General features: G+C 36.2%; 1 protein-coding gene across 1 annotated transcript in view; it reads right to left on the bottom strand.

Moving 5' to 3' along the window:
• LOC110300626 overlaps window positions 1–14,963 on the bottom strand; it is a 174,786-nt gene extending 159,823 nt beyond the window's left edge. Inside the window, exons 1-5 of the mRNA XM_029480433.1 lie at window positions 14,947–14,963; window positions 12,481–12,619; window positions 11,607–11,646; window positions 5,106–5,210; window positions 4,481–4,582 (exon numbers count right to left, since the gene is read on the bottom strand). Coding sequence (XP_029336293.1) covers window positions 4,481–4,582; window positions 5,106–5,210; window positions 11,607–11,646; window positions 12,481–12,537 — 304 coding nt within the window. The 5' untranslated portion in view covers window positions 12,538–12,619; window positions 14,947–14,963. The remainder of the gene's footprint in view (window positions 1–4,480; window positions 4,583–5,105; window positions 5,211–11,606; window positions 11,647–12,480; window positions 12,620–14,946) is intronic.
• Window positions 14,964–19,265: the final 4,302 nt, after the last annotated feature.

The following is a 19,265-nucleotide window of genomic DNA, read 5'->3' on the forward strand; positions in this document are numbered from 1 at the left end:
GCCAGGGTCAAGAAGTGGGAGTGGGTGGGTAGGGGAGTGGTGGGGGGAGGGTATGGGGGACTTTTGGGATAGCATTGGAAATGTAAAAGAAGAAAATACCTAATTAAAAAAAAAGAAAAAGAAAAAAATAATCAGGGTAATGCAAATCAAAACCATTATGAGATGTAAGTCTGGATGGCTATTATAAGACAGACACTGCTGAGGATCTGAAGAAAAGAACCCTTGTACACTGTTGATGAGGATATAAATTAGTCTACCCACTGTGGGAAATGGTATAAAGTTCCCTCAGAAAGTTGTAAGTAGAACCATATAATCCAATTATTTTACTCCGCAGTATCTTCTCAAATGAAACAATCAGTGCACAAAACAGAGACCTATTTGTACATGTTTATTACAGATACATTAATGAATCAGCATAGGAAACTGCCATCATTGATTGACATTAAAGATGGATAAATGCTATATGGTGTATATACCCAATAGCAAAAATTATTAAGATATAAAGATGGAATTTGGCCCTTTGCAGAAAAAAATATACAACTGGGGGACAACATGCCCAGTAAATAAGCTAAGCACAGGAAGCACATGTGTTATAAATACTACATGTTATCTCCTGGGTGGAAACCCAGAAAAACATGACTTGAAAGTAGAAGAGGGATTTCTATGGGTTGGGAAGAAAACAGAGCTATGGGACAGGAGTAGAAGAAAGGTAGATGGATATATAATGGATGTATAAAACTATCATGTAATAATCATATAACAAAAATAAAAATGGGAGAAAGTGAAGAGGTAATATTAGAATATCTGACTGTCCAATACTGATTATATTAAAATTGGGTTTTTATAATGTTGTACATGTACTTTTGAATAAACCAAACAATAACATTAAGTATAAAAATTACAACAGTGCTTTTACTGACAGAATGAAGGGATAATCTATTACTTCATGAAGACATGGACAATTTTGTATTTCTATGAGTGTTTACCTTTTGTAAAAGGTAACATTGTGTAACATTGTGTGTCTATGCATGTGCATGTGTTTGGATGTACATGTGAGGGGCCAAGCAATAGAGGTTACATTGTATTTATATACAACCTAAATGTAAACTATTTACATTGAAAGAAAACATGTAAAAATGACACATTATGAATGTACTGATGAATGAATCAGGCTGGAAATAGATTAGCAGTAGACTGCCTATCACATCTGAGACCTTAGGTTCAGTAATCTTCTCCAAAAGGGATAAATATAACACAGTTCCAAAAAAGAATAAACATGACATAGTTCCATTAATATCAGAAAGAGAAAAGGATGAATTTGCCAGAAATATGGGGATTCTTTTATGGTAGATACCAATATAAGAAGCGTTCTAAACTGAATAGAACTATAAGAAGAAATGTGTAAAAAAATAAAAGTACAAGAATATGTATCTTACAGTTAATGTTAAAACTAGCACAAAATCTAAGGCAATGAAGACAAAGTAAATTAATCAGGACAGTTTAATTGGAATTTCTAAAAGAGCAAGGGGATGCATGCTCATGAAGCAACCTGCTCAAGACAAATAATACAATTATATTCTCTATATTTTTTTCTAGAAGTTCTTAGCATCTGACAATAGTTTATTTTATTTTATTTTATTTTATTAGATATTTTCTTTATTTACATTTCAAAAGTTATCCCAAAAGTCCCCTATACCCCCCCCCGCCCTGCTCTCCTACCCACTCACTCCCACTTGTTGGCCCTGGCTTTCCCCTGTACTGAGGCATATAAAGTTTTCAAGACCTAGGGGTCTCTCTTCACAATGATGGTCAACTAGGCCATCTTCTGCTACATATGCAGCTAGAGACACGAGCTCTGGGGGTACTGGTTAGTTCATATTGTTGTTCCACCTATAGGGTTGCAGACCCCTTCAACTCCTTGGGTACTTTCTCTAGATCCCCCATTGTGATCCATTGTATAGATGACTGTGAGCATCCACTTCTGTATTTGCCAGGCACTGGTATAGCCTCATACAAGACAGCTGTATCAGGGTCCCTTCAGCAAAATCTTGCTAGCATATGCAATAGTGTCTGGGTTTGGTGGCTGATCATGAGATGGATCCCCGGGTGGGGTAGTCTCTGGATAGTCTATCCTCTCGTCTTAGCTCCAAACTTTGTCTCTGTAACTCCTTTCATGGGTATTTTGTTCCCTATTCTGTGGAGGAATGACACATTGGTCTTCCCTCTTCTTGATTTTCTTGTGTTTTGCAAATTGTATCTTGGGTATTCTAAGTTTCTGGGCTAATATCCACTTATCAGTGAGTGCATATCATGTGTGTTCTTTTGTGATATCTCCAGTTACATCCATTTGCCTAAGAATTTCATAAATTCATTGTTTTTAATAGCTGAATAGTACTCCATTGTGTAAATGTACCACCTTTTCTGTATCCATTCCTGTTGAGGGGCATCTGGGTTCTTTTCAGATTCTAGCTATTATAAATAAGGCTGCTATGAACATAGTGGAGCATGTGTCCTTATTACCAGTGACACAATAGTTTTTAATCTACTCTTCCCCATACTTGGGCTACAAGGGAAAAGGCTTAGAAAGCTCAAAATTTAAGCCAATCCTGTTATAGTAGTACTAAATTCTTAACATATTAATTATTCAGTGCAATTTTGTTTCATTTTTTCAGGCATAAGGGATTCCATACTTTATGACAATAAGCTAGTAAAGATGATCTACCTGGATGATGAACATTATGTTACTTTTAAATACTCAGGTCAATAATATATTCTCTGGTTTTCTTAGACTATTAAGACAAGATTATCAAAAATTAAAAGTTTAAAATATTTATCGTTCATTGGATATTTCCCCTGCACCACTAACACAGTAGCATATACACTAAAACCACGAAGTGAATAAGACTGAGCAAGATTTATTCCCTGTGAAGGGTACCAGCGACCTTTTCCTTAGTGTATCCCAGGCTACTTTCTGAGACCACCTGGAGCAAAGGCAAAATAGGACAATAGGAGGGTTTGGGAGATGTACCCCGGAGCTCCATCCCATTTCTTGACTCCCCTATATGGTTTCTCCCATTCAGGCACAGTGCCCCAGGAGTTCTAGGCATCAAGTTCATCACCAAGAAAACACACAGCAAGGCTGCCCAAGGTTGTTCAGTAAAGCACAAGTGGACCGGCAGCCAGGCCCTCTACTTAGGCGATTAAACCTCCTGAGGTTATGCAATACTATTTGGGAAGGAACTGGTCAGGCTGACAAGACCATAGATAATCTTGCTGGGAGCCAGGAGAACAGGAAAGATGCAGGATATCAGAGCTCTAGGCTGCTTCCAAACAGCAGTTTGGAAGACTATTCAAATAAAGCCACCAGAAAATTCAAAGTAAGAAAATTTTTACTTATAATAAGTAAAATTAAATGCACTGGAAGTCAGGCCTGGTGGCACAGGCCTCAAATCTCAGAACTTTAGAAGCTGAAGCAGGAGGATTGGGACTGTAAGGCTAGCCTGGCTACCCTGGGCTACCTAGGGAGACATGCCTTCCAAAGGGAAAAACGGTACCCAGATGAGCTAACTTGTTGGACATTAGCCCCAGCCAATTTCAGCGTGTCCTAAACACATTAGCCCAGGGTTAGGCAAATTTGCCTAACACAAGAAAGCCTATTTTATATTAAAGTGAATAAACTTGTTTGCAAAAGAAATATATTTGTTATTATATCCCTAAGGGAGAATATATGATGTTATAAAACTATATAGTATTAAAAGACAGTAACAAAACTAGGTAAAAAGTCAAGACATAAAGAATATGCTATACTTAAACTTCAAAATAAGAAGTAGCTAAATTAAATGTGGTTATAATTACTAATTAAAATACAGTTAATTGTATTTGAAGAATACTATTATCATATGCATCATAAAAATTATGTGGAAAAGACATAAATGTGAAGAAAGATTATATTGCTCAAAAGGAAAGTGAGGTACCATAAATACATAGACTTAAAAAAATGTAGACCTTCATAAACAGAAGAAATTAATTAATTAATTCTTTTTTTCTTCTTTTTTATTGGTTATTTTATTTATTTACATTTCAAATGTTATCCCCATTCCTGGTTTTCCATCTGCAAACCACTTATCCCATCCATCCTCCCCCTGCTTCCTTCCATGAGGGAGCTCCCCATCCCCCACTCCCATCTTACCGCCCTAGCATTCCCCTATGGTGGGGCAAATTCTAACAAATGTATAACCACAGAAGTGATATGGTAGTATCTTTTATTAGGACTAAAGTAAGTTTCTGTACATCAGGGCTAGTAGAAAAATTAAAACTGAATATAGTAACCACTGGCAAATCATCAATAAAAAATAAGTAAGAATGAATTACATTACAAAATAAAAAGCTAACATAATTATCAATGTAACCATAAAAGGAGGGATAGAACTATCCTGAATTCAGTTAAAAACAGCTTTATAATATTTTAATAATTACTTACTAAGCACGTTATCATAATTGATGGCCTCAAGAGTCTCCATTTCAGATTGTGTTCTTGAAATTAAACTCATGTTATCAATTGGTTCTGCAGTGATATAAATTGCTAAAGAGAAATAGAATTATGATGAAACTTCTGATAGGCAAAATCCATCTCACTTGTGCACCACAACAGGTAGAGAAGTACAAAGCTAAATTCATAAACTATGCAACAAAAAGATGTGGAGATGAAGTGGGAAGTGTGTGTGGAGAGCAAAGTGCAGAGTGCTCACTGACCATTCAAATAATAGCCAAAAGGTGCCAGAGCTTGCATTTTAGTTCTTTGGGTATTTTAAAGTATATATATTGAGATGAAAAAGTTCTAAGTCATGAATACAGGAGAGGGTAGAGATGAGGGTGGGTATGCTAGGGATGAAAGGAACACAATAGAGCAGAAGGGAGAGAATAGTAATCAGAATACTATCTATCTATTCATGTATTTGAAACTTTTGAAGAATGAAATTTAGAAGTTATTAGAATAAAGCTATAAAATACATCCTCATATAAGTAATCATTATCCAAGGGAAAGTGTCTCGGAGTTGTGTTTAGCTCATAATAATCTAGTCAAAGTTCTCTGTGAATATGCTCACATTTGTATCTTCCTATGTCTGTGATTTGCTCCATTGTAGGCGATTCATCTTCTGGCAGCAAATCATTACCTTCATTTGAACTTTCACTTGGTATCTCCAAAGGACCTACATAAAAACAACCATTCAGTGTACCAAACAGAAAATTCTATTATGAGTATTTAGATTTCAAGTGTAAAAAAAAAAATGGCAGCATCAATTTCTCTAACCTTTAAATGTAAACAACTCACATACTAAGTCTGACATGACCATACTTTGACCATTTGTAGCCAACTAAGAAATACTGACATGACAGGGATGTTACATATATGAAATCTCAACAAGACAGCAGCATAAACAATAGTAGCACAATGGCCACAACAGTTGATATGCCGATGTGGATCAGGGAAAATTCACAAGGCTTCAACTCTAGATAAAGAGCTACAGGCAATTAATGGCTCCTGAGAGAGGAAGAACCAGTTTTGTTTGTTTCTTTATTTGTGTGTGTTGCTTGTGTGTGTGTTTATGAATTGTATGTTGTGTATGTGTATGTGCTTGTGTGTCTGTGTGTATACATGTAGGTATGTACTTATATATTTGTTTAAAGAGAAAATGTTGGTAAATTTGGAGGGAGGGGGTAACATAGGAGGAGTTCCAAAGAGAGAGGGAGGAGTGAAAATTATGTAAATTCAGTACTTATTACAAAATTCTTAAAAATAAAAATTTTAAACATGGTAATATATTGACAAATAAATTTTACTTATTTGTTAATATAAGAAAATAAAATAAACAGTATAAATTTATACAAGGAACTAGATATTGGAAATTACACTCCTATGTACAGAAGGAAGAAAGATGAGAGGAACTATAAAGAAAAAATATAGAGAAACAGAAAAAAGAATTTAAAATATTTTAAAGAAAATCATAGAAGAAAATGCCTTAAATCTAACAAAAGTCATACCTATCATGGAGCAGAAATTATACAGAATGACAAATATAGGCAGAAAAGAAACTCCCCACATCACATAATAATCAAAATACTAAATGTGCACAACAAAGCAATGATACTAAAAGCTTCAATGGAAAAAAACAAACAATCAAGTCACATATAAATGAAGGGACCTTAGAATAACACCTAGGTTTTCAAAGGAGACTCTGAAAGCCAGAAAAACCTAGACAGATGTTCTATAAGCTCTAAGAAAGCACAGATGCAACATCAATCACAAAACATTCCATGATAAAAATAAATTTAAACAATTTCTGTTCACCAATTCAATTCTACAAATGGCAGAGAAAGGAAAACTTCACTGTCAAGATAAAGTTAACTATACCCAGGGGAGAAAAACAAGGAATAATAATAGTAAGTAGTAAATCAAAAGGTAGGAAAGACCCACACCACTCCAACAAAGTAATATGAATAAATACTTCTCAATAGTAACTATCAATAGTAATGTCTCAATTTCCCAATGAAAAGGCACAGAGTAACAGACTGAGTTAGAAAACAGGATCCATCTTTCTGCTGCATTTAAGAAATACATCCTGGAACTCACTTTGTAGACCAGGCTGGCCTCGAACTCAGAAATCCACCTGCCTCTGCCTCCCGAGTGCTGGGATTAAAAAAACCAAAAAAAAAAAAAAAAAAAAGAAAGAAATACATCCTATCATTAAGTACAGAAATTACCTCAGGGTAAAGGATTGAGAAGGTTATTTTGAACAGATGGGCCCAAGAAGCAAGCAATTGTAACCATTTTAATATCAGGCAAAACCTTCAAAATAAAACTAATAAAAAGAGATAGGGAGGGACATTACATACTCATCAAAGGAAAAAATCCACCAAAAGGGTGTTCCAATGTACACATTTATGCACCAAACACAAGGGGACACAATATCATAACAGAAACCCTACAACTAAAATCACATAGTATGCCTAACACAGTGTTTGTAGGCAACTTCAATTCTCATTCTCACCAATAGACAGATTATCCAGGGAAAAACTAAACAAAGAAATGTTACAGTTAAATAGTGTCATAAATCAAATACTGAACAGACATCTACAGAACATTTTATCCAAACACAAAAAAATATATAACTTTTTTCAGCAGTTCATTAAACTTTCTCCAAAATTTATGACATACTCTAACACAAAGCAAGTCTCAATGGATATTAGAAAATTGAAGTAACACCCTGTATCCTGTCTTAACATCATGGATTAAAACTAAATATAAACTACAACAGACATGGCAAAAAGTGTACAAACTGAAGAATTCACCACTAAATAAAAATGGGATCAAGACAGAAATCAACATGAAAATAGAAAAAATAAAACAGAATGAAAACAAAATCACAACAACCCAAATCTATGGGACACAGTGAAGGCAGTTCTAAGAGGTAAATTCATAGGAGCAAGCACCTACATAAAAAAACAAGACAGAACAAAAAAAAGCAAAAAACAAAAAACAAAAGAAAACCCAACAAAAAACAGATGTCTTATATTAGTAACTTAAAACACACCTGGAAGATGGAAGAAGAGGAGGAGGAGGAGAAGGAGGAAGAAATAGGAAAAGAGGAGGAAGAGGAGAAGGAGCAAGAGGAGGAGGAGGAAGAGGAGAAGGAGCAAGAGGAGGAGGAGGCTAGCTGGGAAGAAATAAAGTCTGGGCTGAAATGAAATAAAAGTAAGCAACAAATTCATAATACAAAGAGTCAATGAAACAAAGAGCTGGCTATCTGAGAAAAATCAATAAATTGGCCAATTTTACCCAAATTAATTGAAAGACAGAGAGACAAGCTGAATTAATAACATTATAAATGTAAAAGAAGTCATTACTGTGGGAAGCAGGTGCTGCCGCAGGCCCAGTGAAACCCATTTGTTTACTGCCTTGCCTGAGCATGCAGTGAGGCTGCATGCTTGGGATGCCTGCCAGGCTGGACTGTTCCTCGTGATCAGGACCTGTCAGCCTATCTGTGAACGACCTGACCACGTGCCTGGAGCGTGTGTGGATTCTGATTGGATAAGGTGGGGTGGAGCTAGAAGGAGGTGAGTAGGCTGGAGTAGTGAGTAGTTGGTTTTTAGCCCTTGCCCTAGGAGAAGCCAAAAGTAGAATAAGAGTAGTTTTAGCACTTGCCATGAGTAGAAGTAGAGTAAGAGAAGCTGTTGTAATAGGAGTAGTTTAGCCCTTGCCCTAAGAAGAAGCTGCTGGGGAAGAGAGCTGTAAAAGAAAAAGCCCGAAGTAAAGTTGCTGCGTGAACCCAACTTGGTGTCTGTGCCACGGGCTGGAGACTGCGGAGACCGAAGGACCGGTACAATTACAACAAACATTGAAGAAATTCAGAGCATCATAAGGACCTACTTTTAAAAATCTGTATTCCATCAAATTGGGAAACTAAAAAAAGCCTATTAATTTTTTGGTATATATGGTCTACCAAAGTTAAATTAAGATGAAATAAACAATTGTTCTTTAAGGTGAGATGCCTTGTCTGGCCTCAGTGGGAGAGGTTGTGCCTAGCCTCACAGAGACTTAATGTGCCAGGGTGAGGAGATGCCCCAACTAGCTCAGATGACAAGAGGAGAGGGGGTGGAGTGAAGGATTGTGGGAGGGTGTGACTGGGAGGGGACAGTGAGTGGGATGTAAAATGAATAAGTTTTTTAAAAACTGGATACAAAAAATTTCAACAAAATACTTGTAAACTGAATTTTAAAAACACCAAAAAAAAAAAAAAAAGATTAGCATCCATAGTTAACTTGGCTTCATCTTTGAGAGGCAGGGATAGTTCAGCATATATAAACCAATAAATATAATCTACCAGAGGAACAGACTGAAAAAAAATGTCATTAGATGCAGAAAAGTTTCTTTCTCTTCCTTCCTTCCTTTTTCTTTCTTTCTTCTTTCTTTCTTTCTTTCTTTCTTTCTTTCTTTCTTTCTTTCTTTCTTTCTTTCTTTTAGCAAAACCCAGTGTTCATTCATGATAAAAACTTTGGAAATAAGAGACATATCTCAACACTTTATATCAAGCACACAGCCAATATCATCCTAAATTAAGAAAAACTCAAGAAACTGTATGGCTTATAAGAGACCTTTAAAAGACAAAAAAAATTCTATCATATATAATAATATAGATAGCACTGGATGGCATCATATTAGGCAAGCATGCCAAATTCATGAAGTAGAAAATAGAACAGAGGTTACAGAGAACATGTGTGTGAAGAACTGTTATAATATTCAAACAATAAGTAAAAATAGAATACGAAAACCAAAACAAACACACAGTAATTACAAAGTAAGCAGAGTTAGAAGAACATACTGAAGACTGTTCAATATTGCTAAAACAAACCAAAGAATACCAAAGTAAAAAGATGATTCATAGTCACAAAGAGTCATAGTCATAAAATTTTTCAGAAGTTAATACTTATCATGTTGGTTTACAGATTCATTGAAATAAATATCAAAATCTATACTAATTAACAAATAAATAAATGTATTTTTTACATTTAAATTTTAGATTTGTTTAAGACTATAAGAGACCATAAACAGACAAAAAGGAAACAATGATACACTGATGAAGTTGGAGGATTCGCAATCCCCATTTGAAATTTCCCCAAAACCAACATGATTAAACATAATATGGCTCTGGCAGAAATACAGACTTGTACAACAACAGAATAGAATCAATCACACAGAAGATTGACTCATTTTTTTAAAAACCACAATCCCAATACAATTCAGTGGAGAAAGAACACATCCTTCATAAATTGGTTTAGTTCTAGAAAATTAGGCAAACTTGTTAATCTTCATTGCTTCAGTGAGGCTAATTCTACCTCAAAACCATGGTGGATTTCTAAAACACAGTCCTTTACTGGGCTTTGGAAGACAAAAAATGCATCTATGATTATCTTGTACACTTACACAACTTCAGCTTTTTAGGGGATGGTGGTGGTCTTTTGTAACAGAATATTCTAACATGAAAACTGGTGTCAACCAGGGCAGCTGTACACCATTCTGGTTGCTTTCTGCCCCTTGTTAACATGTTACTTCTACTCCTGATGCATGATCCCAAAAGTTGTCCCTTATCACTAAGATCCTTAGTTTGGTATATTGCTATAGAGCTTTACTCCTCTCCACAGAGTTAAAATGTTTTATTTAAAAATTGGTCCTGGGACTAATTGATTTCCACATACAAAAGAAAGGGTTGGACTTCATGTCATATCTGTTCTTACAGAGAAGCAGAGCTCGGTTCCCAACAGTGACAAAGTGCTGCAAACAACTTCTTGTATGCTGAACACCAGGAGTTTAGTCCATCTTCCAGAATCCACAGGAACACCCACACAGGTACTCATATATATATATATATATATATATATATATATATATATATATATATATGTATATGTGTGCACGCGCACACACACACACACACACACACACATCACAAACACACACAAAAATACTAAAAATCAAATCTCAAGAAAGAAAACATGTGAAGAATTGTCAGCGAGAACAACAAAAGTGTAAGAAACAAAAATACATAAAAACTGACCTTCACAAAACTGAATCTTTCGTGAACTTAAGATTATCCAAAAACTAGAACTATACCCAAAATGGGAGAAAGTGTAGGCAAATCAATCATGTCATACAGTTTTAATAGTCATGATATAAAAATAACCATTTAAGCTAAGAAATAAGAAAAATAACACAATTAGATAAAAGACTAAGGATCTGGTAGATACTACTCCAGAAATCATACGATAATCATCAAGTTTGTGGAAAGAAGGAAAGCTTCACATGTTGAAGGACAGATACTATATGAATGACAGCACAGAAAGGAGACCAGAGATTACCGGACATGGGAAGGGGAGGGAAATGAGAGCTATTGCTTTGTAGCCATGAAAAGCCATGGAGATAAATATCATGATGGTCACACAATACTATGAGTGTACTTAATGGCATTGAAGTGAATTAAGTAAGTTCAAATCAACTTGTTTAAAATCATAACCAACACGGGAGTCCTGACCGTGTCTGAGTATCCCACTGTCACAGGGGATATGGAGAGGCACTTCCACTAAGAAGCACAACAGTGATGCTGCCATACCTTATATCTCAACAATTTCACTGTATTTGGAAAGTTAAGGCCAGACAATGCAATATAAGTGGGATATTAAAGACATGCATAAAGAATAGCTTTATCCTTGTTTTATACATATTATGTATCAACAAATTCTCAAAGAACCTAGTAGAATACCAATTATTCAATACCAGAAATCGTTATCTCTTTTGATGTACACAGGTGGATTTCTGACGCACTAAGAGCTTGATGCTAAATCTATTCTCCATTCAGGCAAAGCTGTCATTGTGTAGTTTTAGTTGAAATGGAGTCTGGGTAATGAGAATATGTCAACTTACTTCTGACATAAATCCAGTGAGCATATGTCTTACTTGGGACTAAGTGATGTTTGTATTTAACAAGGTTCTTATTCATAGGGAGACACAAACCTTCATATTTCGATATATATATAAGAAAAAAATTTTTTACCTTTAATGTCTTCTGCTTCTGATTGTTCTGATGCTTCAGCCTTAATGACAAAAATTGTACTAAATACAAATAATGTACATCAAAGCTCTATTTAATTTATTCTTTTGTCAGGAAGCTTTTCACCCTAATCTGCAGTCTCATTACAAAAATGTTTACATTTTCATTGCTCCCTGAACTCATTAAATAAAAGGTTGTGAACAATGTGATGAAGATCTGAGCTACATCTGAGGACACTAAGCATACTAAAATGGGCAGGCAGTCAAAACATTACAGTTCTTGATTAAAATTACATTTTAGCCTGCTTAATTCTTTAGACAAGGCCTAATGGCTTACAGAATTCTTTCCATAAGCCTACTTTAGTAACATTCATGATAAAAACACATTGTGGAAATATGTCATATGCACATGGACTGTTTAGCCTTTCTTTATCCCAGAATTTTTTACCCTAAAAATGTCCTAACTAAATACTTTTCTAAGTAAAGTAGTTTTCATTGTTTTCCAGGTTTTAAGTGTATATAAAATCACTCAAACTGATTATAGTTTCTTAGTCAAACCTTTTTACACTATAAAAATTGCTGAATTTTGAATAAAAACTAAAAATTTCCCTCATCTCATGAATTATGCATTTTAACTCATCATTAAATCAAGCAACATTCTGTCAATACCAATTAGAATGTTTTACATGTTAAAATTTTTAGACTTCTCAAATATTATTTCCAACATTGTAAATATAAACCAGTTATATTAAAAACACATTTGTTATTCCCTCAATAAGGAAATATTGATAAGATTTTAGTCAGGAACTATTCAAAGCATGAAAAGAATCTAGTAACCTAAAATAAGCAATTTTCAATAAACTATACCACGCCTTTACCATTTCTTCATTCGGCTGGGACGAGATTGATTCTCGGTGCTCCTCTATTAAAGGCATTACTGTAAATGACTTAAAGGTCTCTTGTGGGAAATCCTCTATAGCTGAAGGATCTATATCAGCAAGTTGTTTCTTCTTCGGTCTTTAGAATTACAAAATGTCTAGTGTTAGATTAGGTGGAGAACATTGGACTTGTAACTGAAGAATCATTATTGACAAAGATATTAGGCAAGCAATTTTAAATATAATGCATCAACTAATCAAAGGTAATTCAGATACAAAATTTATATCATACAAGTCAAAGATGGTAATGCATCCTGAAAGATTTAAAATGAAGACACAAAAGTGCGTTTAAAATATTGCAGTAATCCTATAGGAGGATCAACAATATGAACTAACCAGTACCCCACAGAACTGTGTCTCTAGTTGCATATGTAGCTAAGGATGGCCTATCAATGGGAGGAGAGGCCCTTGGTCTTGCGAACATCATATGCCCTAATACAGGGGAATGCCAGGGCCAGGAAATGGGAGTGGGTGCGTTGGGGAGCAGGGTGGGGGGAGGGTATAGGGGACTTTGGGGATAACATTTGAAATGTAAATGAAGAAAATATCTAATAAAAATGTATTAAAAAATAAAATAAAATAAAATATTGCAGTACTTTTTCATGATAACAGGGCATAGAACAAGCAGCCTTGGCTAGCCAAAGCTGAATGTAGAATAGTCTGAAGGATATTGTTTGTCATATTTACTTGAAAAATGTCATTACAATTTCATTTCAGAGGGGAATAAAAATTTCCCCAGAAAATTTTAACATTAATTTTTTTTTTAACTAAGTCAACTCCAAGTCCAGACTTAGCTGTTTTTTGAAGTAAGATTTTTCTTTCAAGGCAAGAAATCAGCTTTTCTTTTCCACCACAAGGCATGAGATTTGGTGCTTGAGTTTCCAGAACCTGGGTGGCCACAGAGCACTTCTGTCTGCATACTTCCAGTTTATGCATCTACCAGTATTCAGTATCAGGTAATAATGTAAATAGTATAAGTATCTAAATTTTCTTAAAAACCCAACAAAACCTTCCATCTCATTAGGGGACATCACTAATCATTTGTCTTTAAGCAGTCTTAACCAAGTTCTAATGGTTTATCTTAATCAGACACTACTTTGGTTGAAATAATTACATAATGCTTGTTGCAAAGTCTCTAAAATAATTCAGTAGAGTGGATAAGAAATTTCCAAGGACAGATTTCTGTAGTGAAGTTATAAAGCAGGCTCTACTATTACAGAGAATGAGTGGCTTCCTCTTCCAAATTGACAAGGATAAAACTTCACTCTCAAACATGACTTACTAGTTTATTCTAGTATTTAAAATGACTAATTATAAAATACATATAGTGGTGATTTTAAAGGCTTATACTGGATAACTATTGTCATCGGGTTGTTGAAACATAAGAATGGTTCAGGTGCACACTGATGTTTACTTATAATTCCCTTGCTGTTGTAGTATAGACCACCCTTTGTACTATTGATGTTTGCAAACGGCTGTAAGAAGAGAATGTGATATTCCTAAAAATTTTGATGCAAGGGTTTGATTTGGAGGCATCACTTGATTTAATCAGGGAAATCATCTTGTATAAAATACACATTCTGGTGTGAAGCTCATTTATAAGCATTTTCTTACACTCTGGCATTGCCCACTTCTTATCTCCTGTACTCATAAATGACCACTAAGGAATGTGTGCTGGAAAGGTCAAGGGAGAAAAAAATTACTAAATGAATGCAGTCAGTAGTAGATGTCAGCTGACATCACATCTGAGATGTGGAGACAGGAATGTTTTCAAAGCCTTTCGGTGATCCACGAAGGAGGAGGTGAAAAGATTTTGGGAAGTAGTGTAGACTCATAAAGACAATAACAATAAAAATATGATGAAAGCGATGTGCATTTGCCCCATCTCTGTGTAGTTTATGTCTTATCAATTTGGGTCATTCACCATGTACTTCAGGTTAAGTCTCTTTCTAGATATCACCATATTGATAAATGAAACAGTGCAGCAGTATAAACTCAGGCACATGCTGTAACAATGTTCATACAGCCCAGGAGAACATTTCCTATAGCTTATATAATGCTGTTAAGGACACATCACTTTCTGGTTGACAACCATGTTATTTGTCCATGTCTTGGCATTATAACATCTTCACACTGAGTTACTAGATGTATGATTGTGAAGCAAACTCTCTGTGAGTTTGAGGCCAACCTGGTCTTTATAGGCAGACAGCCACAGCTACATAGTGAGAACCCGTCTCAAAATAAAAAGAAAAACCTTAAAAATACAAAGGAGATTTGCAACATCACATAACAACAGTTCTAGAAACAGTCCCAGTGGTGAGCAGTGTTGAGTCCTGGAGCTGAGCTCCCTGGGTTGGAACCCAGCTTCCCTGCCCCTAAGCTGTCCAATCTGGGTAAACTACTTACATAATCTTGCTCCAGTCACTTGGTCATCAGAAGTGCAGTAACAATGCTCACTCCTCAAGAGACTTTCAGGGCTGAGTTGTGCACACTGATTGTGTTCATATTATATAAAGGGCCACTAAAGTGTCTGCCCAGAAGAGATTTGCAGTTGATGGTAAATATTGTCTTTGTTTCATTTGACTGATTTGAGAATGACAGTGGAAATGCTGTGACGGCAAACTCAAGGACAGTGTGTTTTGTGCTGCAATTTGAAGGTATCCCAGCAATGGTAATAAAAACCTTAATATATGTGGACAAAAGTTCTTACTACATGAGCCATCTAGACAAAAGAGAAAACTGTTTTACTTTCTTTTTCCCAATATCTTTTTTAGGATAACTTTGCTTAACTCCATTTCCATACTTACAACACACACTCCAGCCACAACTCTCCTCTTTAGGGGAAAAAAATTCTCACAAGTGTTATTGTATGTAGGACATAAAACCATGTGAGGAAGTTTGTTAAGGTAGAGCAGGTCAAGACCTGGAGACTTGGTGGGCACACACCAGGGGCTTAGGGGACTGCCAGTTCCCTGCCCAACTTCTGACTTTGAACACATGCCATGCTTCTCACATAAAAGAGATGTGACCATAGGTTATGTAGGCTCAAAGCAGAGGTCTACATGCTAATGGGGAGCATAGAGGCCCAGAGAACATATCAATAAGTTTCCCTTCCCAGACATTCCTCCCTGCAAAAGGTATTTAATCTCAGGCCCACCCTGAGATGTGGGGTATGGTGTTATGCATCCATTTTCCACCATGACAATAAATGCCTTAGAACCATGGACTGTCTCTTTTCATTGAGATTCCCTCATGGGGAGCCATGGAGAAGGCCTTTGCCTATAGAGCAGCAGTCTAATCTCCTATAGAAGGCTTCTCTGTGCTCCCACCCACAACTGCCAACAAGCCCGCTGCTGTCAAACCAAGGACAACAATCATCATGGGACCAGCTGGAGCTCCTCTTTTCCCCCTGCCCTGCCTAGACCCAGCCCTTGAGTCCCCACTCTGTTCTCAGTTCTTCTGCAACTCCCAGTGGTGCCTGGATGTCCAAGAGTCTGAGAACCCCACAGCCTCATCCCTGTTGCAGACCTGGAGACACTTCCTCATCCCTGGAGTGGTGTCCCAGTGCTTCCCTACAGCCCACACCAGCCTCAGTGGCAGTATGGGGTAAGAACAGTCAAAATCCCCACAGAGAGGTAGAAAACTCTCTAAGCAGCTGTGTCCTCTGGCAGAATTGTATAATAATTTATAATTATAAAATTGATAACTTTTAATTATCAATGCAAATATAGATGATTGAGCTTGATGCTACCTATTATGATACAAGATGTGAAATACAATCATATGTAAGAAAAATATCTAAGCTTCAATGTATATAATACATTATAATCTAATATCTGAAAATGAAATGTATGGAAATTTTCAAAACTGTAAATGTAAAACATGTGTATGCACAGGCACATATGTATACATGTGCCCATGTGCTTGGAGGCCAGAGGACAACCATGAATATCATAATTCAGGAACGAAAATGCCTACCTCCTTTGAAACAGGGTCTTTAGGGGGTCAAAAGCTCAAAAATTAGGCTAGGATATCTGGTCAGAGATTTCCAGGAACCATTGTATTTTGCCTCTCCAGTGCTAAAATTATAAGTGTATACCACCACTCCCTGCCTCTGTATACACGATTCTGGGAACCAAATTTGGGTATTCATATTTGCAATACAGGCAACTTACCAACTGAAATAGTTCCCTAGACCTACCACAAGTTTTTTTAGTAGCTTAAATTTGTCATTTGTCAAAATCTTCATAATAACATATTATAGGCATGTGTTTAATAACATATTAAAGAGAAGCTCAAAAGGTATAATACTCTACATTACTATAAGATTGTAAAAAGCCAAAGTTTAAAATACTTGAAAAAATTAATGGGGAAAAATATGGGTGGCAGACCACTAAGAAAATCCAATTTATAATAAGTCACACAGGGATAATGTTGACTATGCATCTAGCTTCAAAATTGTTGGCAACATTAAAAATAGAATTTAAACTATAGGGAGATTATGTAAGATTATCTAACCTTACATAACCCAAACCGTTCTAATAGGAAAATTACCCTTTGACAGGAATCATGAAGAGGATTCCTCTCCAGTGGCCTCCTTCTCCAGTTTATAGCTTGGTCAAGACAAGGTCTTCTGTGAATGCCTACAATATGGGGCTGTGAAAACCTTCCACATGCCTCTTTCCCAACAAGTCTCTCTCTCTCTCTCTCTCTCTCTCTCTCTCTCTCTCTCTCTCTCTCTCTCTCTCTCTCTCTCTCTCTCTCTTACCAGGAATTACCTATTTTTTCCGTGAATTCATAAATTACTATGTGGATAGGCTCCTCCCCCTCTAGTACTTTCCATTGTCCCATCAGCTGCTCCCAGTATAAATACACACTCTACAGCTATATGAGAGTCTAGTGTATTTCATGTGTTCTGCTACTACTTTGCATTAGGTTTTCAATGAAACTTACTATGTGGAGGTGTGGTACATGACACATCTAGCTATTATGGCTTTTGAAAAAAACAGTTTTAAGCCACTCCCAAGATGGGAAAAGATCCATGGGAAGCATTTCTCCAGACAAATCATCACTGAGTCTCTATGGCCCATATCTCAGTGATTATGCTGTAGATAGTCTCAAATGCTAAAGAAAGATCACATTACTTGGCGAAAGCAGAAGCAAAAATCATATAGCCACAGATATAGGACAGAATAAACTGAGGGTAATAAAATGTCCACAGAAATTAAAAGGTTTCCTGGAAACATTGAAGTTGAAGACTTGATACAAAAAAATAAAAAATTATGTATTCACAAGTTGATTTCCAATTCCCAAGTTACAGATTGTTATATGATGCAAAGACCCTTCACTGTGGTTGAACTCCAAAGCAACTGGGATCTGGGTGTTAAAGGAGTCACTAAATGGGTTTCATTTTTTTCTCTTGCTTTTGTTCTTACTACAAAGTGAATACAATATATTTTCATTTAAAAGATATGTCCTTGCAAAAGGACATTCATGGTAGTATCTCCTAAATTTATCACTCCAGGAGATGGAGTGTCTAGCTTATCTCTATGGAGCATTAGCAGATGTGTTTGTCATGTGTGCACATGTCTGACTCCAAGAAATGGATGGAGAGTATGCTAAGGGAAACAACAAATATGTTTCTATTCTCGATAGGAGCAGACACCCAATGTAGCTCTCTGTGGCTAGCCAAGGATATGAGAGTTGACTTTGTAGGTTTCATGATATTGGATGGTCACTCTCACCCACTTGGGGACCTTGCTGATTTGATATCTTCTATTTTATTGGTCAGTACTGTAGAAACCAGCCTGTTCAAGACCAGGACATAGCAAGAGACAATTAAGAGACTTATGGTAACAAGACTCTAGTTCAAGGGGAAGACACAGCAGAGGCAGCTCTTCATCTGTGGGTGGCATGAGTGGCTCTCTTACTTTCCCTTATGACTGGGAATAGATGGTTTCCCAGGAATGCTTGGTGGAAATCATGTGTACACTGTTCCACCTTTTTCTGCCTTTTCATAACAAGGCCACTTCCATGACCAGAAGGCTCTTCCCTGCATGTATGTGGTTATTTTAAGTATTCACTATTCTCTTCCAACTCCCCTATCATTTGGTAAAAAGATATGTGGAAAGGGGATCTCTCTCTAGAACACTTTCACCTGTGAATCAATTGTATGTTCACCCATTTTATGAGCATTTCTCCATGAAATAATCTCTTCCTTGAGAATATTTTTACCTCTATTGCTTCTTATAATCAGGTTTCCTCTAGAAAACCTACTTTATGTATGACACTAATAATAGACCCCTGATAAGGGCAGTGTAAATGGCAACACTGAACTGAGTGATTTAGGAAATATCCTCTGGCATTCATAATATTAACATAAGATTTCACTTACAGAAGTGAATTCTGACAAAATTGGGAGAAATACATTTTAACAGCTTGTTTCATAATTAGATCTAAATTACCCTCCTATGTGACAGTTAGTTTGGGAGGATGTGGAGGCTTTGAAACATGAGGACTGGCTGGAGGAAGTGGGTCACTGTGACACTGTGCACTTTGCTGGATTCTTCTTCCCTTGGGATGCTGCTTCTGTTTGGTAATACTGATGAATATAATACAGGTAAGGATTTTTTTTCTCGTTCTATTATATTCTAAAGTTATCACATTTTTAAATTAGGTATGTTCTTCATTTACAATTCCAATGCTATTCCAAAAATCCCCCATAC

Source organism: Mus caroli, chromosome 8, assembly GCF_900094665.2.
Source record: "Mus caroli chromosome 8, CAROLI_EIJ_v1.1, whole genome shotgun sequence".
In the NCBI taxonomy this organism is placed as follows: Eukaryota; Metazoa; Chordata; class Mammalia; order Rodentia; family Muridae; genus Mus; species Mus caroli.